The sequence below is a fragment of the Bombina bombina genome, chromosome 7, assembly GCF_027579735.1.
Source record: "Bombina bombina isolate aBomBom1 chromosome 7, aBomBom1.pri, whole genome shotgun sequence".
In the NCBI taxonomy this organism is placed as follows: Eukaryota; Metazoa; Chordata; class Amphibia; order Anura; family Bombinatoridae; genus Bombina; species Bombina bombina.
The window spans coordinates 605,747,635-605,774,031 of NC_069505.1; the positions used below are offsets into that span (position 1 = coordinate 605,747,635).

The 26,397-nt window shown below is 37.6% G+C and overlaps 1 protein-coding gene across 1 annotated transcript in view; it reads left to right on the forward strand.

The window, feature by feature from the left end:
* LOC128636682 (uncharacterized) overlaps positions 1–26,397 on the forward strand; it is a 144,405-nt gene that overhangs the window by 104,698 nt on the left and 13,310 nt on the right. The window contains exon 7 of the mRNA XM_053689670.1: positions 11,932–12,377. Within this exon, the coding sequence (XP_053545645.1) occupies positions 11,932–12,377 (446 nt within the window). The remainder of the gene's footprint in view (positions 1–11,931; positions 12,378–26,397) is intronic.

Sequence of the window (26,397 nt, forward strand, 5' to 3'; positions counted from 1 at the left end):
ATAGGAGTAGATTAGAAAGTTGCTTAAAATTTCATGCTCTATCTGAATCACGAAATAATTTTTTTGGGTTCAGTGTCCCTTTAACCCCTTAACGACCGAGGACGTGCAGGGTACGTCCTCTAAAAAAAGTAAATTAACGACCAAGGACGTACCCTGCACATCCTCGGTTTGGAAAGCTGCTGGAAGCTATCCTGATCACTTCCAACTGCTTTCCGGTTATTGCAGGATGCCTCAATATCGAGGCATCCTGCAATAACAATTTTTACCCCTCCGGTGCAGAGAGAGCCACTCTGTGGCCCTCTCTGCATCGGACATCGATGGCCGCATTCGTTGGTGGGTGGGAGCAGAAGTGGGAGGCGGGTGGGCGGCCATCGATGGGGTCTAAGTCAAAGAAAGGGGCGGGATCGGGGGGCAGGATTGCCGGGGGCGCGCACGGGCGCTCGTGCATGCACGGGAGGAGGCGGTCGCGTGCACGGGGAGGGAGCGGGTGGGAACCGCTACACTACAGACATTTTTTTTTTTATAAGTGGGAGAAAGGGGGGGGGGGGGTAAAATCCTTAATAAAAGTAAATTTAAGGGATCTGGGAGCGGGTGGGGGATTGGCCTTGGGGGGAGAAGCGACACTACAGAAAAAAGGAATTAAAAAAAAAAAACATTTTTATTTGCAAACTGGGTACTGGCAGAAAGCTGCCAACACCCAAGATGGCCCCCAATAAGGGGGAGGGTTAGAGAGCTGTTTTGGGGGGGATCGGGGAGGTTGGGGGCTAAAGGGGGGATCCTACACAGCAGCATATGTAAATATGCTAAAAAAGATTAAAAAAAAAAGATCCCAGAGAAGCATTTACAACCATTTGTGCCATAATTGCACAAAATGTTTGTAAATGATTTCAGTGAGAAACCTAAAATTTGGAAAAATGTAACGTTTTTTTTTTATTTGATCGCATTTGGCAGTGAAATGGTGTCATAAAATATATTAAAATTGGCCTAGATCAATACTTTGGGTTGTCTACTACACTACACTAAAGCTAAAATTACCCCAAAAAGCTCCCTACATGCTCCCTAATTAACCCCTTCACTGCTGGGCATAATACACATGTGGTGCGCAGTGGCATTTAGCGGCCTTCTAATTACCAAAAGCAACGTCAAAGTCATATTTGTCTGCTATTTCTGAACAAAGGGGATCCCAGAGAAAAAATTACAACCAATTATGCCATAATTGCACAAAATGTAAACATTGGGTATTTCTAAACTCAGGACAAAATTTAGAAACTATTTAGCATGGGTGTATTTTGGTGGTTGTAGATGTGTAACAGATTTTGGGGGTCAAAGTTAGAAAAAGTGTGTTTTTTTTCCATTCTTTCCTCATATTTTATAATTTTTTTATAGTAAATGATAAGATATGATGAAAATAATGGTATCTTTAGAAAGTCCATTTAATGGCGAGAAAAACGGTATATAATATGTTTGGGTACAGTAAATGAATAAGAGGAAAATTACAGCTAAATACAAACACCGCAGAAATGTAAAAATAGCCCTTGTCCCAAACGGACAGAAAATGGAAAAGTGCTGTGGTCATTAAGGGGTTAAGTCATACACAATCGTACCTTTAGCCCTTGGGCTCTCCTAATTTATATCTTTGCATATTTAGCTGTTTTTTCCTAAATGTGGGGGATACTTTAGGTTTTTTAGGATTTTGGTACCACGCTCTGTGTATACTCTCTTGTCACTGTTGGATATTCTTCACTTTAAACACAGGGAAGAGCTATCTTTTTTAGTTGTATGCCTGTTTACAATTATTCTATAATTATTTCTATCCTGCTAACACCCTGGGGCATAAAATCTGAAGTCATACAAATATTACCACATGATTAGAAAATTTCTTTAGATGATATCATAAAAAAACACAAGGGTTCTAAGGGAACTTAGCACTTTTATAGCCAAAACATTACTCTTAGGTTTTCAATCTCCTCTACTATGTTACTATGCTACTATGTAGGAAAGTTCTACAATGAACAGATAAACACTGAGATGAAGACTTTACAGAAGACAGGTATAACTATGTTTTGTAATATGTTTATAGGAACCATTTACCAAAGATCTTTTGTTTGGAACACAGTGTATCCTCATTAACATTAACGGCTAGATTACGAGTTTTGCGTTATGAGTAAAAAAGCAGCGTTATGGGTTATATCACTGCTTTTTCACTACCGCTGCTATTACGAGTCTTGTAGGTACAGCTGTCCCGCACACTTTTTTGGCCGTACCGCAAATTAACTTACGCAATTTGCGTAAGGTCTTTTTTTAATGGGACTTCCATAGCGCCTATATTACAAGCTTTTTCTGGGAGGCCAAAAAGTGAGCGGTACAGCCTATCCCGCAAGATTTGTAACGCATTCTAAAGTCAGTAGTTATGAGTTTTACGCTACAAAGCTGTAGCATAAAACTCATAACTAAAGTGGTAAAAAGTACACTAACACGCATAAACTACCTATTAACACCTAAACTGAGGCCCTCCCACATCGCAAACACTAAAATAAAATGATTAACCCCTAACCTGCCGCTCCTGACATCGCTGCCCCTATAATAAACATATTAACCCCTAAACCGCAGCACTCCCGCATCGCAAAACTAGTTAAATATTATTAACCCCTAATCTGCCTCCCCAAACATCGCCGCCACCTACCTACATTTATTAACCCCTTATCTGCCACCCCAATGTCGCCGCCACTATAATAAATTTATTAACCCCTAAACCTAAGTCTAACCCTAACCCTAACATAACCTAACTTAAAAATAATTAAAATAAACCTAAATAAAAATTCCTATCATTAAATAAATAATTCCTATTTAAAACTAAATACTAACCTGTAAAATAAACCCTAAGCTTTCTACAATATAACTAATAGTTACATTGTAGCTAGCTTAGGGTTTATTTTTATTTCACAGACAAGTTTGTATTTATTTTAACTAGGTAGAATAGTTACTAAATAGTTATTAACTATTTACTAACTACCTAGTAAAAATAAACAAATTTACCTGTAAAATAAAACCTAATCACCAACATTTCACAACAGTTAAATAAATTAAATTAATTAAATACAATTACCTTAATTACAAAAAGAAACAAACACTAAATTACACAAAATAAAAAACAAATTATCAGATATTTAAACTAATTACAACTAACCTAATAGCCCTATCAAAATAAAAAAGCCCCCCCAAAATAAATAAAAAAAACCCTAGCCTAAACTAAACTACCAATAGCGCTTAAAAGGGCCTTTTGCGGGGCATTGCACCAAAGAAATCAGCTTTTTTACCTGTAAAAAAAAATACAAACAACCCCCCCAACAGTAAAACCCACCACTTACACAACCAACCCCCCAAATAAAATCCTAACTAAAAAACCTAAGCTCCCCATTGCCCTGAAAAGCCTATTTGGATGGGCATTGCCCTTAAAAGGGCATTTAGCGCTATTGCTGCCCAAACCCTAATCTAAAACTAAAACCCACCCAATAAACCCTTAAAAAAACCTAACACTAACCCCTGAAGATCCACTTACAGTTTTGAAGACCGGACATCCATCCTAAATGAAGCCGGGAGAAGTCCTCAGTGAAGCAGAAAGAAGTCCTCAATGAAGCCGGGAGAAGTCTTCATCCAAGCCGGCAGAAGTGGTCCTCCCGACGGGCAGAAGTCTTCATCCAGACGGCATCTTCTATCTTCATCCATCCGACGACTAAAGAAAAATGAAGGTTCCTTTAAATGACGTCATCCAAGATGGAGCCCCTTTAATTCCGATTGGCTGATAGAATTCTATCAGCCAATCGGAATTAAAGGTGAAAAAATCCTATTGGCTGATGCAATCAGCCAATAGGATTGAGCTTGCATTCTATTGGCTGATTGGAACAGCCAATAGAATGCGAGCTCAATCCTATTGGCTGATTAGAATTCTATCAGCCAATCGGAATTAAAGGGACGCCATCTTGGATGATGTAATTTAACAGAACCTTTATTCGTCTTTAGGCGGCGGAAGAAGAGGATGCTCCGTGCCAGATGTCTTGAATATGGACCAGCTCCACATGGATGGATGAAGATTGAAGATGCCGTCTGAATGAAGACCTGCCCGTCGGGAGGACCACTTCTGCCGGCTTGGATGAAGACTTCTCCCGGCTTCGTTGAGGACTTCTTGCCGCTTTACTGAGGACTTCTCCCGGCTTTGTTTAGGATGGATGTCCGGTCTTCAAAACTGTAAGTGGATCTTCGGGTGTTAGTGTTAGGTTTTGTAAGGGTTTATTGGGTGGGTTTTAGTTTTAGATTAGGGTTTGGGCAGCAATAGAGCTAAAAGCTTTTTTAAGGGCAATGCCCATCCAAATGCCCTTTTCAGGGCAATGGGGAGCTTAGGTTTTTTTAGTTAGGATTTTATTTGGGGGGTTGGTTGTGTGGGTGGTGGGTTTTACTGTTGGGGGGGTTGGTTGTATTTTTTTTTACAGGTAAAAAAGCTGATTTCTTTGGGGCAATGCCTTTTAAGGGCTATTGGTAGTTTAGTTTAGGCTAGGGTTTTTTTTTTTATTTTGATAGGGCTATTAGATTAGGTGTAATTAGTTTAAATATCTGATAATTTGTTTTTTATTTTTTGTAATTTAGTGTTTGTTTGTTTTTTGTAATTTAGGTAATTGTATTTAATTAATTTAATTTATTTAATTGTTGTGTAATGTTAGGTGTTATTGTAAGACAGGTTAGGTTTTATTTTACAGGTAAATTTGTATTTATTTTAGCTAGGTAGTTAGTAAATAGTTAATAACTATTTAGTAACTATTCTACCTAGTTAAAATAAATACAAACTTGTCTGTGAAATAAAAATAAACCCTAAGCTAGCTACAATGTAACTATTAGTTATATTGTTGCTAGCTTAGGGTTTATTTTACAGGTAAGTATTTATTTTTAAATAGGAATAATTTAGGTAATGATAGTAGGTTTTATTTAGATTTATTTGAATTATATTTAAGTTAGGGGGTGTTAGGATTAGACTTAGGTTTAGGGTTAATAAATTTAGTATAGTGACGGCAATGTTGGGGGCGGCAGATTAGGGGTTAATAAATGTAGGTAGGTGGCGGTGATGTTAGGGGCGGCAGATTAGGGGTTAATAATATTTAACTAGTATTTGCGAGGCGAGAGTGCGGCGGTTTAGGGGTTAATATGTTTATTATAGTGGTGTCAATGTCTGGAGCGGCAGATTAGGGGTTAATAAGTGTAGGTAGGTTGCGGCGGCATTAGGGGCGAGAGATTAGGGGTTAATAAGTATAATGTAGGTGGCAGCGATGTTGGGGCAGCAGATTAGGGGTTAATAAGTATAATGTAGGTGGCAGCAATGTTGGGAGTGGCAGATTAAGGGTTAATAAGTATAATGTAGGTGTCAGCGATGTCAGGGGCGGCAGATTAGGGGTTAATAAGTGTAAGATTAGGGGTGTTTAGACTCAGGGTTCATGTTAGGGTGTTAGGTGTAAACATAACTTTTGTTTCGCCATAGGAATCAATGGGGCTGCATTACTAAGTTAAACGCTGCTTTTTTGCAGGTGTTAGGCTTTTTTCAGCCGGCTCTCCCCATTGATGTCTATGGGGAAATCGTGCATGAGCATGTAAAACCAGCTCACCGCAGCTTTCAGCAGCGCTGGTATTGGAGTGCGGTATGGTGCTCAATTTTGCTCTACGCACACTTTTTGCCTGTTAACGCCGGGTTTATGAAAACCTGTAATACCTTAATAAAAGTAAATTTAAGGGATCTGGGAGCGGGTGGGGGATTGGCCTTGGGGGGAGAAGCGACACTACAGAAAAAAGGAATTAAAAAAAAAAAACATTTTTATTTGCAAACTGGGTACTGGCAGAAAGCTGCCAACACCCAAGATGGCCCCCAATAAGGGGGAGGGTTAGAGAGCTGTTTTGGGGGGGATCGGGGAGGTTGGGGGCTAAATGGGGGATCCTACACAGCAGCATATGTAAATATGCTAAAAAAGATTTAAAAAAAAAGATACCTTTTATTTAGTACTGGCAGACTTTCTGCCAGTACTTAAGGTGGCGGGGACAATTGTGGCGTGGGGGAGGGAAGAGAGCTCTTTGGGAGGGATCACGGGGGTCTGATGTGTCAGGTGGGAAGCTGATCTCTACACTAAAGCTAAAATTAACCCTGCAAGCTCCATACAAGCTACCTAATTAACCCCTTCACTGCTGGGCATAATTCACGTGTTGTGCGCAGTTGCATTTAGCGGCCTTCTAAGAAGCAACACCAAAGCCATATATGTCTGCTATTTCTGAACAAAGGGGATCCCAGACAAGTATTTACAACCATGTGTGCCATAATTTCACAAGCTGTTTGTAAATAAATTCAGTGAGAAACCTAAAGTTTGTGAAAAAGTTGACTGTTTTTTTTTTATTTGATCGCATTTGGCGGTGAAATGGTGGCATGAAATATACCAAAATGGGCCTAGATCAATACTTGGGGTTGTCTACTAGACTAAAGCTAAAATTAACCCTATAAGCTCCCTACATGCTCCCTAATTAACCCCTGCACTGCTGAGCATAATACACGTGTGGTGCGCAGCGGTATTTAGCGGCCTTCTAATTACCAAAAAGCAACGCCAAAGCCATATATGTCTGCTATTTCTGAACAAAGGGGATCCCAGAGAAGCATTTACAACCATTTGTGCCATAATTGCACAAAATGTTTGTAAATGATTTCAGTGAGAAACCTAAAATTTGGAAAAATGTAACGTTTTTTTTTATTTGATCGCATTTGGCAGTGAAATGGTGTCATAAAATATATTAAAATTGGCCTAGATCAATACTTTGGGTTGTCTACTACACTACACTAAAGCTAAAATTACCCCAAAAAGCTCCCTACATGCTCCCTAATTAACCCCTTCACTGCTGGGCATAATACACATGTGGTGCGCAGTGGCATTTAGCGGCCTTCTAATTACCAAAAGCAACGTCAAAGTCATATTTGTCTGCTATTTCTGAACAAAGGGGATCCCAGAGAAAAAATTACAACCAATTATGCCATAATTGCACAAAATGTAAACATTGGGTATTTCTAAACTCAGGACAAAATTTAGAAACTATTTAGCATGGGTGTATTTTGGTGGTTGTAGATGTGTAACAGATTTTGGGGGTCAAAGTTAGAAAAAGTGTGTTTTTTTTCCATTCTTTCCTCATATTTTATAATTTTTTTATAGTAAATGATAAGATATGATGAAAATAATGGTATCTTTAGAAAGTCCATTTAATGGCGAGAAAAACGGTATATAATATGTTTGGGTACAGTAAATGAATAAGAGGAAAATTACAGCTAAATACAAACACCGCAGAAATGTAAAAATAGCCCTTGTCCCAAACGGACAGAAAATGGAAAAGTGCTGTGGTCATTAAGGGGTTAAGTCATACACAATCGTACCTTTAGCCCTTGGGCTCTCCTAATTTATATCTTTGCATATTTAGCTGTTTTTTCCTAAATGTGGGGGATACTTTAGGTTTTTTAGGATTTTGGTACCACGCTCTGTGTATACTCTCTTGTCACTGTTGGATATTCTTCACTTTAAACACAGGGAAGAGCTATCTTTTTTAGTTGTATGCCTGTTTACAATTATTCTATAATTATTTCTATCCTGCTAACACCCTGGGGCATAAAATCTGAAGTCATACAAATATTACCACATGATTAGAAAATTTCTTTAGATGATATCATAAAAAAACACAAGGGTTCTAAGGGAACTTAGCACTTTTATAGCCAAAACATTACTCTTAGGTTTTCAATCTCCTCTACTATGTTACTATGCTACTATGTAGGAAAGTTCTACAATGAACAGATAAACACTGAGATGAAGACTTTACAGAAGACAGGTATAACTATGTTTTGTAATATGTTTATAGGAACCATTTACCAAAGATCTTTTGTTTGGAACACAGTGTATCCTCATTAACATTAACGGCTAGATTACGAGTTTTGCGTTATGAGTAAAAAAGCAGCGTTATGGGTTATATCACTGCTTTTTCACTACCGCTGCTATTACGAGTCTTGTAGGTACAGCTGTCCCGCACACTTTTTTGGCCGTACCGCAAATTAACTTACGCAATTTGCGTAAGGTCTTTTTTTAATGGGACTTCCATAGCGCCTATATTACAAGCTTTTTCTGGGAGGCCAAAAAGTGAGCGGTACAGCCTATCCCGCAAGATTTGTAACGCATTCTAAAGTCAGTAGTTATGAGTTTTACGCTACAAAGCTGTAGCATAAAACTCATAACTAAAGTGGTAAAAAGTACACTAACACGCATAAACTACCTATTAACACCTAAACTGAGGCCCTCCCACATCACAAACACTAAAATGAAATTATTAACCCCTAATCGGCCGCTCCTGACATCGCTGCCCCTATAATAAACATATTAACCCCTAAACCGCAGCACTCCCGCATCGCAAAAACGAGTTAAATATTATTAACCCCTAATCTGCCTCCCCAAACATCGCCGCCACCTACCTACATTTATTAACCCCTTATCTGCCACCCCAATGTCGCCGCCACTATAATAAATTTATTAACCCCTAAACCTAAGTCTAACCCTAACCCTAACATAACCTAACTTAAAAATAATTAAAATAAACCTAAATAAAAATTCCTATCATTAAATAAATAATTCCTATTTAAAACTAAATACTAACCTGTAAAATAAACCCTAAGCTTTCTACAATATAACTAATAGTTACATTGTAGCTAGCTTAGGGTTTATTTTTATTTCACAGACAAGTTTGTATTTATTTTAACTAGGTAGAATAGTTACTAAATAGTTATTAACTATTTACTAACTACCTAGTAAAAATAAACAAATTTACCTGTAAAATAAAACCTTATCACCAACATTTCACAACAGTTAAATAAATTAAATTAATTAAATACAATTACCTTAATTACAAAAAGAAACAAACACTAAATTACACAAAATAAAAAACAAATTATCAGATATTTAAACTAATTACAACTAACCTAATAGCCCTATCAAAATAAAAAAGCCCCCCCAAAATAAATAAAAAAAACCCTAGCCTAAACTAAACTACCAATAGCGCTTAAAAGGGCCTTTTGCGGGGCATTGCACCAAAGAAATCAGCTTTTTTACCTGTAAAAAAAAATACAAACAACCCCCCCAACAGTAAAACCCACCACTTACACAACCAACCCCCCAAATAAAATCCTAACTAAAAAACCTAAGCTCCCCATTGCCCTGAAAAGCCTATTTGGATGGGCATTGCCCTTAAAAGGGCATTTAGCGCTATTGCTGCCCAAACCCTAATCTAAAACTAAAACCCACCCAATAAACCCTTAAAAAAACCTAACACTAACCCCTGAAGATCCACTTACAGTTTTGAAGACCGGACATCCATCCTAAATGAAGCCGGGAGAAGTCCTCAGTGAAGCGGAAAGAAGTCCTCAATGAAGCCGGGAGAAGTCTTCATCCAAGCCGGCAGAAGTGGTCCTCCCGACGGGCAGAAGTCTTCATCCAGACGGCATCTTCTATCTTCATCCATCCGACGACTAAAGAAAAATGAAGGTTCCTTTAAATGACGTCATCCAAGATGGAGCCCCTTTAATTCCGATTGGCTGATAGAATTCTATCAGCCAATCGGAATTAAAGGTGAAAAAATCCTATTGGCTGATGCAATCAGCCAATAGGATTGAGCTTGCATTCTATTGGCTGATTGGAACAGCCAATAGAATGCGAGCTCAATCCTATTGGCTGATTAGAATTCTATCAGCCAATCGGAATTAAAGGGACGCCATCTTGGATGATGTAATTTAACAGAACCTTTATTCGTCTTTAGGCGGCGGAAGAAGAGGATGCTCCGTGCCAGATGTCTTGAATATGGACCAGCTCCACATGGATGGATGAAGATTGAAGATGCCGTCTGAATGAAGACCTGCCCGTCGGGAGGACCACTTCTGCCGGCTTGGATGAAGACTTCTCCCGGCTTCGTTGAGGACTTCTTGCCGCTTTACTGAGGACTTCTCCCGGCTTTGTTTAGGATGGATGTCCGGTCTTCAAAACTGTAAGTGGATCTTCGGGTGTTAGTGTTAGGTTTTGTAAGGGTTTATTGGGTGGGTTTTAGTTTTAGATTAGGGTTTGGGCAGCAATAGAGCTAAATGCTTTTTTAAGGGCAATGCCCATCCAAATGCCCTTTTCAGGGCAATGGGGAGCTTAGGTTTTTTTAGTTAGGATTTTATTTGGGGGGTTGGTTGTGTGGGTGGTGGGTTTTACTGTTGGGGGGGTTGGTTGTATTTTTTTTTACAGGTAAAAAAGCTGATTTCTTTGGGGCAATGCCTTTTAAGGGCTATTGGTAGTTTAGTTTAGGCTAGGGTTTTTTTTTTATTTTGATAGGGCTATTAGATTAGGTGTAATTAGTTTAAATATCTTATAATTTGTTTTTTATTTTTTGTAATTTAGTGTTTGTTTGTTTTTTGTAATTTAGGTAATTGTATTTAATTAATTTAATTTATTTAATTGTTGTGTAATGTTAGGTGTTATTGTAAGACAGGTTAGGTTTTATTTTACAGGTAAATTTGTATTTATTTTAGCTAGGTAGTTAGTAAATAGTTAATAACTATTTAGTAACTATTCTACCTAGTTAAAATAAATACAAACTTGTCTGTGAAATAAAAATAAACCCTAAGCTAGCTACAATGTAACTATTAGTTATATTGTTGCTAGCTTAGGGTTTATTTTACAGGTAAGTATTTATTTTTAAATAGGAATAATTTAGGTAATGATAGTAGGTTTTATTTAGATTTATTTGAATTATATTTAAGTTAGGGGGTGTTAGGATTAGACTTAGGTTTAGGGTTAATAAATTTAGTATAGTGACGGCAATGTTGGGGGCGGCAGATTAGGGGTTAATAAATGTAGGTAGGTGGCGGTGATGTTAGGGGCGGCAGATTAGGGGTTAATAATATTTAACTAGTGTTTGCGAGGCGAGAGTGCGGCGGTTTAGGGGTTAATATGTTTATTATAGTGGTGTCGAAGTCTGGAGCGGCAGATTAGGGGTTAATAAGTGTAGGTAGGTTGCGGCGGCATTAGGGGCGAGAGATTAGGGGTTAATAAGTATAATGTAGGTGGCGGCGATGTTGGGGCAGCAGATTAGGGGTTAATAAGTATAATGTAGGTGGCAGCAATGTTGGGAGTGGCAGATTAAGGGTTAATAAGTATAATGTAGGTGTCAGCGATGTCAGGGGCGGCAGATTAGGGGTTAATAAGTGTAAGATTAGGGGTGTTTAGACTCAGGGTTCATGTTAGGGTGTTAGGTGTAAACATAACTTTTGTTTCGCCATAGGAATCAATGGGGCTGCATTACTAAGTTAAACGCTGCTTTTTTGCAGGTGTTAGGCTTTTTTCAGCCGGCTCTCCCCATTGATGTCTATGGGGAAATCGTGCATGAGCATGTAAAACCAGCTCACCGCAGCTTTCAGCAGCGCTGGTATTGGAGTGCGGTATGGTGCTCAATTTTGCTCTACGCACACTTTTTGCCTGTTAACGCCGGGTTTATGAAAACCTGTAATACCAGTGCTGTAGGTAAGTGAGAGGTGACAATAACGTGCAAGTTAGCACCGCACCCCTCTTACCGCAAAACTCGTAATCTAGCCGAAAGGAAATTATGTTTTCAGGGAAACAATTGTTTTCTTCATCCTCAAAGAGTAAAAGAGAAAATAGAACTAGTATACAAGGCGGATTGAGAAGTAGTATAAGGAGCATAACTAGATAAATGTAATTTTCTAATTATAGTTAGTTATTTCTTAAATCTGTTTAAGTTCCATATAATCAGATGTTTACATTTATAAAATAAGCCACAAATATACTCAAAATATGGTTATGCATATGTTTTGTAATATTATGTTTTTAGGGTCAGAGCTTTTCCAATTTTTTGACTGGAACACAAAGTTTATTCTCAATCAACAAACTATTGGCTTCTTCATCCGCAAACAGTGAAAAACCAATACTTTCATCAGTAAGTAGAGATAGTGGGACCAACTCTATTCAGAATCATAACCTTCTGTCAAGAAGAGAGAAGACTGGAAATGAAAGAATCAGTGACTTAATGAACCAGCGTCATAAAATAAACCAGACAGACCCAGATAAATCATTCTTAGGAATGTTCAAAAGTGACCCAATATCTTCTGTAGTAAAAACAGTTTTCTCAGAACCAGAACCTTTTAAAGTCCCCCTGCCTAATCTCCTGGTTATGAACACATTAAAAAAGTCTAAGAACGAGGGAATGAAATTATCTAATGAACTTTATCAAGGACCCACTTCATCAGTTGGTAATGGCATGTTTCATTTGTTTAATAGGTAAGACATTGTCTGTTAAAGTGCTTTATGAAACTACTGATTTACTGTTAAATAATATAGATTGATGTACATTTAAATCATTGCTTCAGGAAATTATATAACTATTTAATTTGATACAATAATAATGTGTATTAGGTTATAGCAATTAATAAGCAACAGTGGCGTTTTCATATTGATAGCTGATCATTACAATCATTTAAAGTTATAAAGTTTGATAAGTAAGAGGAGCATAGTCTTTGATTAGGTAAACTGGAGATATAAGGCTTCATTTATTAAGCATTGAGAGCAGCTTCAGAGCCCTAATAATTTGAGCCTGACACACTAGTTACGTAGCTGTGGTCTTAACACCATTGCTACTTAACCTCTCCACCACCTAACGTATGGAGAATTTCAATCATCCCCACCCAATCTCATCAGAATAATTGACAGTCACCACTTGCGTGAAATTGGCCATGCACCAGCAGGTGGGGAGGGGAGCATTGCATAAGCAGTTACTTGTGCAATGTTAAATGCGGGCAGCAGATGTAATGAGGAACCTTATAATAAAATCATCTAAAATCTAATTTATAAAAGATAACATTATATCAGACAAAAAGTATACAATAATAGACTTGCTAACCTTGAAGTAAAAATACCTTTAAAAATAGGAAAACTTAGTTCAAATTGCTTCTTTGTAAAAAACAAAAAACAATATGTTTCCATGACAAAAATAATCTTTTTTTTCAATCTTTATTAGTACAGAGCCATATAATACTGGACATGGAGCCACAGCCTTAGTAATTGCAAAGTTTCATGTTAGCCAATATTAGTGGTACTGACACAGCAAACAAAACATGTCGTAAACGTACAGTATGTGCTGCAAAATATATTAAAATGTTCTAAATATAAAAGACTTCTTCAGAGTACTATTTGGTGGTGATCAGTATGCATTCACGTTTTAGTCATCTCAAATCCTCCAAGCTCCTTGTTGACCTCTGAGAGCTATCCAGCTCCTGATGTATCTGATATCGGTTTTGAAAAAGGAGGGTAAGGGTTACGCGCTCCACAACAAGAGCAATCTGACTAAGAAACAGTATTTAAAAGTGATTAAATATCACAACTATATAAAATGATATCAAAGTAATATAAATAAAAATATAAATACAGTTTATTCGAAAAATATGCTAGCACAAATATTTAAAAATTTCAACAATCACATAAAATACAACAGTCAGATAAAATGTGTTGCTAACATATAAGTAAGCTACTAAAATAATGGGTGAATAACGATATATGCCAATGAAAGGTAAGTATGTGACCTGTTTTGGCTGATAATAAACAAATAGTCCCGGGGGGGGGGGGGTATGTTTCGTGAACAGATAATTTGAAAAGTTCTGAAATGTTACCAAAATAGTCAATCCTCTGATCTAGCGATGTTAAGAAAAGGTTTCAGAGTGAGCCGCAAGTAGCGGTGTTACCTTTAGCTGATTTATTCTGTTTGTAGGATTCAGTTGAGGTTTTTGCAACCGGTTGTTAAATAGTGCCTTTCTTTGTTTCTACTCCAAACAGATGTGATACAAGACTGCTCTTTCTTGGTTTTCCAAAGGCTGGGATATTTCATACAATATGTCTTCCATTTAGACAATCTTTAAGCCTTTTGTTTGGAACCTCCTGACACTTGTATAGGCTATCAGGGTATACCGCAGCACAAACTGTGGTTTCCGGTGTAGCAGGGTGAGAAACTTTCAGTGGGTAATGGAGACTGTATTGTATAAGCGCCACAACGGTATTCCCTTGTTATTTTGCACTAAGGTACACTTTGACACCCGTTCAGCCTAATGTACTGCTCCACTAACCTAAGTTGTCCAGGTGATAGAGAAAATGCATCTACGCATTTCGGCTGTGTGTCAGCCTTTATCAAGATGCTCACCGGTAACTTCTTTTTGTGGTTTAACCCTTAGGTGGTTAGCTAAATATCATAGGTTTGTTTACATATAAATGTAGAACTTAAAAAATATACTACAAGCTGTGAGACAAACATCAGACAAACTTAACAGTATTTTCATTAATAATATAGTGTTATAGTTAATCACCTTATTTCTATTTATTAGGGACTTATAATCAATATCAAAATAAGTTAGGATTAATTTTATGGACTGATTAGTTAGCCGGTTTCTGGTTTTATAAGAGATCAATTATTCCTTTTAGAAATGAAATGGGGGGGTTTGCTATTAAAGCAACCAGACGTGTTTCTGTGGAACTCCTAATATAATCCTGGGCCAAATCATCAATATAAGCTTTAAAATCCCTACTACCATACTGAAAAGCTTCAGGGACACTCTTAATCAATTGAGCGATACAGGGTTGTCTTACTTTTAGAATATGCAGTCGGCATACACCTCTCAATAACATCATGGGCGCGATCCGATACAGATCGCAGTTTGCAGCGCAAGCGAGGGAACCGGCGTCGCCCGCAGTTTCAGCTCGCAACTCGAGCTATCCCATATAAGTCGCCGTCAGATGCTAACGTGCCGTAAGTCTGACAAACCAGCAATGTCCAGAAATCTGCGCAAGTACAAATTTCTGGCGTCGCCAGTGACTTGCGGCACGTTAGAAACTGCCGGCGCCTATAAAACCTGACTAAAGTCTAAAACACCCGCACTGTCTAACACGCCTCCCTAACATAGCCCGACACGTCTAACACGCCTCCCTAACATAGCCCGACACATCTAACCCTCTATCCGCTATCCCCCCTCACTAGCCTAACAATAAAAAAGCTATTAACCCCTAAACTGCCGCTCCCGTACCCCGCCGCAACCTAATAAAGTTATTAACCCCTAAACCGCCGCTCCCGTACCCCGCCGCCAGCTATATTATATCTATAACCCCCTAAAGTGATCCCCTAACACCGCCGCCATCTATATTAAAATGATTAACCCCTAATTTAATCTACCTACCCCGCCGCCAGCTATATTATCTATATTAACCCTAAGTATATTATAGTTAATATAGGTATTACATTATATATATTAACTATATTAACCCTAATTATATTAGGGTTAATATAGTTAATATAGTTACTATAGTATTTATATTAACTATATTAACTCTATCTAACCCTAACAAAATTTATATTAAATTAATCTAATTAATTTATAAACTAAAATATTCCTATTTAAATCTAAATACTTACCTATAAAATAAACCCTAAGATAGCTACAATATAATTAATAATTACATTGTAGCTATGTTAGGGTTAATATTTATTTTACAGGTAAATTGTTAATTATTTTAACTAGGTATAATAGCTATTAAATAGGTATTACCTATTTAATATCTACCTAGTTAAAATAATTACCCAATTACCTGTAAAATAAATCCTAACCTAAGTTACAAATACACCTACACTATCAATAAATTTAATAAACTACAAACATCTATCTAAAAATACAATAAAATTAACTAAACTACAAAAAATAACAAACACTAAATTACAAAAAATAAAAAAAAGATTACAAGATTTTTAAGCTAATTACACCTATTCTAAGCCCCCTAATAAAATAGTAAACCCCCAAAATAAAAAAATTCCCTGCCCTATTCTAAATTAAACAAATTTCAAAGCTCTTTACCTTACCAGCCCTTAAAAGGGCCTTTTGTGGGTCATGACCCAAAGAATTCAGCTCTTTTGCATACAAATACAATACCCCCCCCCCCCATTACAACCCACCACCCACATACCCCTATTCTAAAACCACCCAAACCCCCCTTAAAAAAGCCTAACACTACCCCCCTGAAGATCTCCCTACCTTGTCTTCACCACACCGGGCCGAACTCCTGATCCGATCCGGGCGATGTCTTCCTCCAAGCGGCAAAGAAGAATTCTTCCTCCGGCGACGTCTTCCTCCAAGCGGCAGCAAAGTCTTCATTCTTCCGGCGGCATCTTCAATCTTCTTTCTTCGCTCCGCCGCCGCGGAGCATCCATCCCGGCCGACTGCTGAACGACGAATGAGGTACCTTTAAATGACGTCATCCAAGATGGCGTCCGCCGAATTCCGATTGGCTGATAGGATTCTATCAGCCAATCGGAATTAAGTTAGAAAAATCTGATTGGCTGATTGAATCAGCCAATCAGATTCAAGTTCAATCTGATTGGCTGATCCGAACAGCCAATCAGATTGAGCTCGCATTCTATTGGCTGATCGGAACAGCCAATAGAATGCGAGCTCAATCTGATTGGCTGATTGGATCAGCCAATCGGATTGAACTTGAATCTGATTGGCTGATTCAATCAGCCAATCAGATTTTTCTAACTTAATTCCGATTGGCTGATAGAATCCTATCAGCCAATCGGAATTCGGCGGATGCCATCTTGGATGACGTCATTTAAAGGTACCTCATTCGTCGTTCAGCAGTCGGCCGGGATGGATGCTCCGCGGCGGCGGAGCGAAGAAAGAAGATTGAAGATGCCGCCGGAAGAATGAAGACTTTGCTGCCGCTTGGAGGAAGACGTCGCCGGAGGAAGAATTCTTCTTTGCCGCTTGGAGGAAGACATCGCCGGAGGAAGAATTCTTCTTTGCCGCTTGGAGGAAGACATCGCCCGGATCGGATCAGGAGTTCGGCCCGGTGTGGTGAAGACAAGGTAGGGAGATCTTCAGGGGGGTAGTGTTAGGCTTTTTTTAAGGGGGGTTTGGGTGGTTTTAGAATAGGGGTATGTGGGTGGTGGGTTGTAATGGGGGGGGGGGTATTGTATTTGTATGCAAAAGAGCTGAATTCTTTGGGGCATGCCCCACAAAAGGCCCTTTTAAGGGCTGGTAAGGTAAAGAGCTTTGAAATTTGTTTAATTTAGAATAGGGCAGGGATTTTTTTTTATTTTGGGGGTTTATTATTTTATTAGGGGGCTTAGAATAGGTGTAATTAGCTTAAAAATCTTTTGTAATTTAGTGTTTGTGTTTTTTTTGTAGTTTAGTTAATTTAATTGTATTTTTAGATAGATGTTTGTAGTTTATTAAATTTATTGATAGTGTAGGTGTATTTGTAACTTAGGTTAGGATTTATTTTACAGGTAATTGGGTAATTATTTTAACTAGGTAGATATTAAATAGGTAATACCTATTTAATAGCTATTATACCTAGTTAAAATAATTAACAATTTACCTGTAAAATAAATATTAACCCTAACATAGCTACAATGTAATTATTAATTATATTGTAGCTATCTTAGGGTTTATTTTATAGGTAAGTATTTAGATTTAAATAGGAATATTTTAGTTTATAAATGAATTAGATTAATTTAATATAAATTTTGTTAGGGTTAGATAGAGTTAATATAGTTAATATAAATACTATAGTAACTATATTAACTATATTAACCCTAATATAATTAGGGTTAATATAGTTAATATATATAATGTAATACCTATATTAACTATAATATACTTAGGGTTAATATAGATAATATAGCTGGCGGCGGGGTAGGTAGATTAAATAAGGGATTAATCATTTTATTAGAGATGGCGGCGGTGTAAGTGGCTTACATTAGGGGTTAATAATATTAATATAGCTGGCGGCGGTATAGGGGGATTAGATTAGGGGTTAATAATTTTAATATAGGTGGCGGCGGTGTAAGGGGTCAGATTAGGGGATAGATAAGGTAGATGACAGCGGTGTAAGGGGTTCTAATTAGGGGATAGATAAGGTAGATGGCGGCGGTTTTAGGGGCTCACAGTAGGGGGTTAGTTTATGTAGATGGCGGCGGGGTCCGGGAGCGGCGGTTTAGGGGTTAATAACTTTATTAGGGATTTCGGGGGGGGGGGGATCGCGGTTGACAGGTAGATAGACATTGCGCATGCGTTAGGTGTTAGGTTTATTTTAGCAGATAGCGGTTGACAGGGAGATAGACATTGAGCATGCGTTAGGTGTTAGGTTTATTTTAGCAGCCAGTTTAGGAAGTTACGGGGCTCCAATAGTCAGCGTAAGGCTTCTTACGGCTGCTTTTTGTGGCGAGGTGAAAATGGAGTAAGTTTTCTCCATTTTCGCCACGTAAGTCCTTACGCTGCATATTGGATACCAAACTGCGCGGGTTTGGTATACCTGCCTATAGCCCAAAAAACTACGGGCGACGGCAGAAATATACGGGCGTAACTTCTAGGTTACGCCGTATATGTGATACCAAACCCGCGCAAATATTGGCGTTGCCGGCTTTTGCGGGCGACGATTTTTATCGGATCGACCCCCATATGGTGAGATCCGTCATTCTACCTATATCCCTGGGCTATTGTACCCTTCCCCTGCTAAGATTCTTGGCTCCAAAAGCTGTCTTGAACATATTGTAACTAAGAGAGGATCTGGGGATATACCGGCTACCCTAAAAGACATATATACTGAAGCTACCTAGACAAGATACACAGTGAAGATTCATACTTAAGAGGCATCATCAATATGGAGGCACTAGAAGCCTGGGAACAACGTACCCAACAACTTATAGATTGGCATTTTCAAAGCCTAAAAGAGCACTTCACATCCATATTATCCTCCTTCTCATTCCCACCGGAATATACAGCCGACAATACCTACACTGGACAAGGTGCTGAAATCTACGCCAAGCCTGCACTCATGACCACAGAGAACCAGGGCACTCCCCTAACCAGGCCTGTGCTCAATTACCCGTGCTACCGGCTTCAACGGTCACCAGACATAAGCTCTCTAGTGTTGGGAAACATAGCAGTGGAGTCAAAAACAGAGGAAGTCCTAAGTTTCAATATATCCCATATACAGGAGGTCACAGCATCGGGAATATCTTGCACACAGCACGATCCTCCTCATGTGATCTGGCGTCAAGAAAATGCTACAGAGTGTGGGGTTTATCTGAAGGAGGTTATGCAGCTGTACTGCCCTGATGTCGATGAGAGAGCACATGAACATTGGATCCAAGAGAATATCTCCGAGCACTACAGATCCCTAAATACAACATTGATTGTGCCCCTCTGTGAGAGTGACACGCTGGGTTTTGACAGCCCTTTTTACTTCACAATTGACAGACTGATGCAGGAGCTGGTAAAGAGACAGAACCGCTACAGTGTTGGCTAAATCTAAGATGTTTTTCTATGTGTTAATATAATTATATAATTATATAAAATGGCGCACTTCATAAGGTTTTATTTGTGTTATAGTTTAGGAGGCTCTTTTTTAATAGATTTAGAATGCGTGTTTGGTATTGTCCTCTATACATATTGATTAATTACTGGAGACTCTATGAGAAGGGCACTAGTTATTCTTATATCCTTTTTTGATATAATGTAGCCCCATAGTCTGAGCACCGCTGACACGTCGTAAGATATAAATGCCCATACTGTATGCTTACGAGTAGGTGAGGAGTGAATAGCCCCTCCGCCGTTTTGTCACATGGCAGCTGATTCTACCTCTATTCTCTGCCTTATACCTCTAATGTTAGGTTATAAGTGGCCATATTATGTCTCTGAGGTTATAGAGTTGCCTATTTTATACATAGATATTGCCATTTCATTTAGTATAAGACATGCATTGGTACTCATTTAAAAGCAACTAGAATGTTTAATATTTTCCTTTAGTCTACTGAGATGTATCAGAGGCCACACTACTACAATAATAGCCTAAACACTCCCACCCTGTTATATGTAAGTATTCAGAAAACCTGTTAAACTACATGCAAAGGAGCTATAGTATCTGCAAAGTTATATTGGCTAGTTATAATCATTTTCTAACTATACTTCCCTGTATTTACCCCTCATCATTGGCTATTTTTGATATGTTTAATACAGCTTACACAGTGATTAATAGCTTAGAGGCTCATATGCAGTACAAACTGGTTTTCTCTGCATGTCTACTGTTTCCTCCCACTGGGTGTAATCACTTTATTAGATGACTGGGAAACTTCAGTCACACCTCAGCAGTCCATACTAGATCCAACATGAGACTACTCTACAGAACTAGAATATATTTGCTTGTCTGATATACTTTATTTTTTCATATCTACCTCTGGTAACTGAGTAGAGTAACACTATCTACACAGGCTTATACCAGATATCCAGCCTAGTGGTGTTTTTCACCTCTCCTTTCACATCCCTTAATACGTTAAATATTTAGATATATTGTATATTCCTATGGAACCACTATTGTACAGATCCCTCATGTTTTTCTTACAAAGTTGACTTATTATTAGATATATGCCTTATTCCCAATAGTATCTGGTGAATTCCTACTTATTTGGTTTATACATTGTAAGCATCCCTATTTTTCATTTAAAAGGTAATTACAACCCAAGCTTCCCTGTCAGCGGCCGTGACAGGAAGTGTACCTTGGCCAATTTAGTTCCTCAAGCACAGTCATGTGATCACCTCAAACATGCCCTTGCTTCATTTTATGGCATTTTAAGGGAGATTTAACAAGCTAATAGTATGAATATGTGTCATTGCTGATATGTTTAATATGCCATTGGTCAGTATAACTAACGAGACACGGCAGGATTTATTGTATACTTTAACATCATACTTAGCGCATCCCTCTCCTCATATCCTTACATGAGTTACTTGAAAGCTACACATACATTAATGTAAAACTGCTGAATGTCTGTATGAATATTTACCTTGGCCACAAGATATATTGTTTGCTACTATTCAAAGCTTTCATATATATGCCACTGCCCAAAAGAAGGGAAGGGGAAAAAAAAATCTTTCCTGGATGTTCATAACGTTTAGCCTACATCTTATATGCTTACTTGGAGGCAGTTTTATTTCAATGTCTTATTCTTATTGTTGTGACTGTATATTATGTCTTAAGATCGGTATTAAGCGATATATTTTCCCTTACTGCCATATACTGGCTTTTGCCCTGATTGAGAGCCTAGACTAGGTAAGATATTTTGCAACACTAAGCTGCACTACAATTAGTCTTTATACCCTGCCACAGATGCATGCTATTAAATATAACTACCCCTCTATGCGTACCATATAATTTTCACTCGCTACCCCGGCTAATTCTCTGTTGAATTATAGAAAGCTCCGCCCACACCCTTCCCCCATCATCCCCGGCTCTCACCCACTGACTTCTTCCCCCCCCCTTACACTATGGCCTAAGAGTGGCTATCACAAGAGCTAACTCCTCACATCTTGTTACCTTTGAATTGGAAGAATATAGCATACTTCCCTTGCAGATGTGGGGACTATTTCCTATTTAATATAATTATAAAGCCCAAAAGTGGCTGCTCACCTGGCTACCATATGTCTCCCAGTTTTCGCAATCATCTGGCCCAAAAGTGGCCACTCAATTAGTCAGCCAACCATGCTATATTATTATTAAAATGGAGGTTTGAGAAGCCTACTTATTGTTATGCACTGTTGTATTGTTCTGTTTACCTACAAACGTCAATGTATTTTAAACAATGCTATATATGTCCTTATGGTTACAAGGCGACCATTGTATGTTGTTTATATCGCAAAACCTCAATAAAAAACTATTAAAAAAAAAAAAAACTGAAATAGTTTCAAGGGAGTGTACAAAGATAGTCACCATTAAAAAACCTTTAAGCAAGAAACTATGTGTACAAATAGTGTATATAGGTTATATTGTTAAACCAGTGAATCTAGATTCCTATGTATAAAGCTATAATAATTAGTGTACTCTGTGAGATATACATACACCTATTAGAACAATATATTAAGGTATACCTTGCACCTTGTGAATATAAGAACAAGAGCAGCACTAGTAGACCAAAAATGATAGATTTAAATGGACAACAATTTACATGCTTTTTTCCATGCCACTCATGCAAATCGTGCAAATATAGTGAAAAAACAAATGAGATATTCTCCACAGATGGCAAAAAAAGCCATAAGATAAAGGACATTCTAAGATGCAGATACAAACATAATATACATGATTAAATGTTCATGTAATTTAATTTATATAGGTCAAACAAGTAGAAATCTCCGAGATAGAATAAGTGAACACCTATGGCATATTAAAAATGAAAAAAAAAAAACAATTACTAAGGGAAGCAGAATTAATATTTAATTTCAGAACCCTCCACCCCTATGGTCTTAACATGGAATTCGACCTAAGTTCACTTTGAAAAAAAACAAACAAAAAAAACACACAATGCTTTAATATATTCTTCTAATAGGTGTATGTATATCTCACAGAGTACACTAATTATTATAGCTTTATACATAGGAATCTAGATTTACTGGTTTAAGAATTTTATCATTTAGTATATTTATTTTCCCTGTTCTATCCACATATAACCTATATACACTATTTGTACACATAGTTTCTCGCTTAAAGGTTTTTTAATGGTGACTATTTTTGTACACTCCCTTGAAACTATTTCAGTTTTAAAAGGAATAATTGATCTCTTAAAAAAACAGAAACCGGCCAACCAATCAGTCCATAAAATTAATCCTAACTTATTTTTCTATTGATTATAAGTCCCCAATAAATAGAAATAAGATGATTAACTATAACACTATATTATTAATGAAAATACTGTTAAGTTTGTCTGATGTTTGTCTCGCAGCTTGTAGTATATTTTTTAAGTTCTACATTTATATGTAAACAAACCTATGATATTTAGCTAACCACCTAAGGGTTAAACCACAAAAAGAAGTTGGATTACAAACATAAGGATTTTAAGGATTTCCAGCTTGCAACAATACACAATCAACTCTGCAGACATTCATTGGCAACACTGGTTGTCAATCACACACCAATCAAGCATGTCAAACTATAAAATGGGATCAGATAGTACAGGTGTAGATGCATTTTCTCTATCACCTGGACAACTTAGGTTAGTGGAGCAGTACAATAGACTGAACGGGTGTTAAAGTGTCCCTTAGTGCAAAATAACAAGGGACAGGTACACACTTTACCATTGTGGCGCTTATACAACACGGTCTTCATTACCCACTGAAAGTTTCTTCACCCTGCTACACCGGAAACCACAGTTTGTGCTGCGGTATACCCTGATAGCCGATAAAAAAGAAAAGATAGAAGCGCACACAGAGGAAGTGCGATTCAAGTGAAGATTTATTTACAAACAGCCACACGCAACGCACAATGTTGCACTTACTAGCTCAAAGATAAAAACAAGCACTTTTAAGTAAGGATGCTTGTGATAAACTCCATGGTAGATGTTACTTCTTGCGATGAGATGAAACGATCCCAACTGACGGCTTCAGTATCCACTCAGCCAGGTATAACCTTGTAAGCAACCAGACAAAATTGAGTGTGTCTTTCTGTTCCTCCCTGATAGCCTATACAAGTGTCAGGAGGTTTCAAACAAAAGGCTTGAAGATTGTCTAAATGGAAGACATATCGTATGAAATATCCCAGCCTTTGGAAAACCAACAAAGAGGAGTCTTGTATCACATCTGTTTGGAGGACAAAGAGGAGCATTGTTTAACAACCGGTTGCAAAAACCTCAAGTGAATCCTACAAGCAGAATAAATCAGCTAAAGGTAACGCCGCTACTTGCGGCTCACTCTGAAACCTTTTCTTAACATCCCTTATTTTGGTAACATTTCAGAACTTTTCAAATTATCTGTTCACGAAACATACCCCCCCAGGGACTATTTGTTTATTATCAGCCAAAACAGGTCACATACTTACCTTTCATTGGCATATATCGTTATTCACCTATTATTTTAGTAGCTTACTTATATGTTAGCAACACATTTTATCTGACTGTTGTATTTTATGTGATTGTTAAAATGTAAAAATATTTGTGCTGGCATATCTCTGCCTTTTTTATGATTTTTTCAAATAAACTGTATATATATTTTTATTTATATTACTGTGATATCATTTTATATAGTTGTGATATTTAATCACTTTAAATACTTTTTCTTAGTCAGATTGTGGAGCGCTAACCCTTACCCTCCTTTTTAAGTATGGTAGTCCTTTATGGAATGTGGTAATATTGTAAAGGAGTCACCATAAAGTCATAACACAGTTATAATAAAGATATAATATAGCAGCTTGGTTAAAGGGACACTGAACTCAAAAATTTTCTTTCGTGATTCAGATAGAGTATGCAATTTTAAGCAACTTTCTAATTTACTCCTATTATCAAATTTTCTTCATTCTCTTGGTATGTTTATTTGAAAAGCAAGAATGTAAGTTTAGATGCCGGCCCATTTTTGGTGAATAACCTGGGTTGTCCTTGCTGATTGGACAGCACCAATAAACAAGTGCTGTCCATGGTGCTGAACCAAAAATTTGCTGGCTCCTTAGCTGAGATGCCTTCTTTTTCAAATAAAGATAGCAATAAAACAAAGAAAAATTGATAATAGAAGTAAATTAGAAAGTTGCTTAAAATTGCATGCTCTATTTGAATCATGAAAGAAAAAAATTGGGTTCAGTGTCCCTTTAAAGGTAGAGACTTCCTGGAATGCCTCACTCTAGCAGTAATCTAGGAAAATAAGGGAAGACCAGTACATATTCAAGTGTAATTTCTAAGAAATCCTACAGATCTACTGAACCATCAGCTCCTTCTAATTAAGTTTACCAGGTTAAGGCAAATTAAATGTGTTAAGTTTTTTTCACCCTTACGGGCTTCCGTAGTTTCTGATCTTAGACTGATCACCTCCTCCCGGTTGTTTTTACAGCTATGTGGCTTGGCGTCTACAGGAGGAATTTACGAGTTGTTCTGACATTTATGAGATTGGACTACAGCCCATGGAGATAATATTGTTTAATGCTCCATATTCATTTTAATCTTATGGGTATAATAGCGTCTACATTATTTTATTTGTCAATAAATTGAATGCACTTGTCATTGTCTGTTTTAGTAGATTTTTTTATCTATTAAAACATTTCTGTAGTTTGCAATTGCATACACTGACCCATGACTGATTTAAATGAATTTTCAGCAAACCGATATTGGAAACACTGGGATCTGGGTGGCTGTCACAGATCACCAAGGAGCTTGAAGGACTTGCGATAACTAAAATGTGAGTACTGATCACCAACAAATTAGATAATTCTGTCCCTTAAATACTGATGACAACACGTGGTCAACATTTGCACCATTCTGTTGTATGGGGGGTGAGCTGTTACAAAGGGGATTGCATTTTCCCCCTGAATTTAAGGCTGATTATGAGGTGGCAAAGCAGGTTGGAATTATCTGGAAAACTAGAGATGCCAGTGAAGTCACCACAGTTTGGAAACCCAGAATTTGTTAATGAGGCTACCTATATCTCAAGAACCGACAATGTTACAGACGTGAAAATTGCTATTTAGATTCTCCTTGAAAAATAAAGAAATAAGTGTTTTGCCTTTTCCCCAAAATCCACTTAAGGGGGGAGTCAAAAAAGGGGGGCTGAATTATGAGGAAACCTATATTTCAAAAACCGAAGATGTTACAGACGTGAAAATTGGTATTTAGATTCTCCTTGAAAAATAAAGAAATGCATGTTTTACCATTTCCCCAAAATCCACTTAAGGGGGGTCAAAAAAGGGGGCTGATTTATGAGGAAACCTATATTTCAAAAACCGACGATGTTACAGATGTGAAAATTGGTATTTAGATTCTCTTTGAAAAGGAAAGATACACATTTTTTACCATTTCCCCAAAATCCCCTTAAGGGGGTCAAAAGTGGGGGCGTGATTTATGAAGATAGCTATATCTCAAAAAACAACAATGTTACAGACATCATTAAAATTAGTATTTAGATTCTGCTTGAAAAATAAAGAAACTGTACCATATAAAACAATTTAGACTAGAACTACGGCTTCCAAGAGGAAGATGACCTTATTGTAATAAGATAAATATTAACATCTCAGGTACAGCTCTAGCCACTGGTTTGTGCGTTCTGTCTGGCAATTGGTTTGGGGATGATATGATGAGCTAAGTCTTTGGTCAATGTGTAAGGCTTCACACAATCTCCTCCAGAATCGTGAGGTAAATTGAGTACCTCTATCACTAATCACTGACATGGGTAAACCATGAAGGCGTATAATTTATTTGAACATATCATATGTCTGTGTGGAAGTGGGTAATTTCTGAAAA